The following is a 1517-nucleotide window of genomic DNA, read 5'->3' on the forward strand; positions in this document are numbered from 1 at the left end:
CCTGTGGTTCATAGCGGATCAGCATGTCGTAGTCCATGGAGTCAGGTAGGTTGTTGATGTGGAACTCCAGGTGGGCTCCCTCAGGTACCTTGACAAACCCCGCCCCTGTCCAGGTAGGACTARGGTTRGGAGGAGAGGGCCTGGGAACCACCGTCACACCCTGAGAGAGAGATATGACACATTTAGAAAGACAAAGGCAGAGAGATTGAAAGCYAGAGGTCAACACACACACACACTCACAGGGCCGTGCTTGGCGTCCTCAGCCTCATAGGTGTAGTGGTCCAGGGCGATGAAGTAGWATCCTGACTCCACCTGGTCACAACGCCTCCCATACATGTGTTCTCGACACTGACACTGGCCTGATATCGGAGAACAACTAGAGGTGGAGGGYGYYYGYYGGAGGYAGYYAGAGAGAGAGGGACGGGACAATAGGGAGAGAGATAAATAGGGAGAGCAACAGAATGAGAAACTGATTGTTCGTAAATATCCAATACCTACAGATACATTTCCGCAACCATGCATTTTTGGGCGGGGTGGAATTATGAAGAGTAGTTGTGCTGTGATTGGATCATATGAGTAGAGACATGGTGTGATTGGTTGAAACATACTCATTGTTGAGGGCTCCGCCCTGGTCGCAGTCACATGGTCTGCAGCCGTCCATGTCATTACTCAGGCCCCAGTGTTGCGGCTGCAGGAACAAAATAATAGAGTCATAAATAAACACACACACACACACACATACTGCAGACACACAGTGATGTGGTCGGTAAGTCCCTCACCAGACACCGGTCACAGTTCCTGGCGGTGACAAGGCGTTTGCAGAAGCAGTTTCCTGTGTCCATGTCACATGGGCTTCCTCCAGGCAGTGTGCCCAGGGGATTACAGGTACACTCTGCCAAAAACACACACACACACACATCAAATAAACAATGAGAGACAAAAAGATAGGTGTGTGTGTGTGTGTGTGTGTGTGTGTGTGTGTGTCGTGTGTGTGTGTGTGTGTGGTGTGTGTGTTGTGTGTGTGTGTGTGTTGTGCTGTGTGTGTGTGTGTGTGTGTGTGTGTGTGTGTGATTAGACTCACGCAGGCAGCCGTTTGGTCCTGTCCAGGCCGTAGTGTCCCTGTCTTCAGTGGCGCAGCGCTCTCCTCCACACTGGTCTTACAGCGACACTGTCCTGCTATCAGACCAGCAGACACGTCTGTCCTGCCGTCACACTCACCACCCTGCAGGAGCCCGTCGGGTCACAGCTACACGCTACAGACAGAGGGAGAGGAGGAGGGTGAGTGAAGAGAAAAGACAGGAAGGAATGTGGGGACAGGGAGGGTAGGAGGAGAGTGATGAGGCAGTTGAAGAGACAGACAAAGAAACAGAAAGAGTTTGGGAGGGTATTGGAGAGGAGAGACGAAGGAGAGAAAAGAAGAGAACAGGACCCCAACAGTGTTAAGTTCAGAGACAGAGATCAAAGGAGAGTTGAGAGTTAAACTTGATAGGTCAGAGGTCATAGGTGAGGCCAGCAAC

At 51.4% G+C, this 1517-nt stretch overlaps 1 protein-coding gene across 1 annotated transcript; it reads right to left on the reverse strand.

Annotated features, from left to right (window-relative positions):
* Positions 1-4: 4 nt before the first annotated feature.
* LOC112080251 (laminin subunit beta-1) lies at positions 5-1248 on the reverse strand (the record flags this gene model as incomplete). The annotated part of the gene is made up of 5 exons (XM_024145988.2): positions 1082-1248; positions 780-892; positions 609-688; positions 241-376; positions 5-160 (listed from the first exon to the last, which is right to left on the reverse strand). Coding segments are annotated over exons 2-5 (435 nt in total), but the record flags the coding sequence as incomplete, so codon positions are not given.
* Between the last annotated feature and the right edge of the window lie 269 nt (positions 1249-1517).

The sequence above is a fragment of the Salvelinus sp. IW2-2015 genome, unplaced genomic scaffold (genome assembly GCF_002910315.2).
Source record: "Salvelinus sp. IW2-2015 unplaced genomic scaffold, ASM291031v2 Un_scaffold13827, whole genome shotgun sequence".
Lineage (NCBI taxonomy): Eukaryota > Metazoa > Chordata > Actinopteri > Salmoniformes > Salmonidae > Salvelinus > Salvelinus sp. IW2-2015.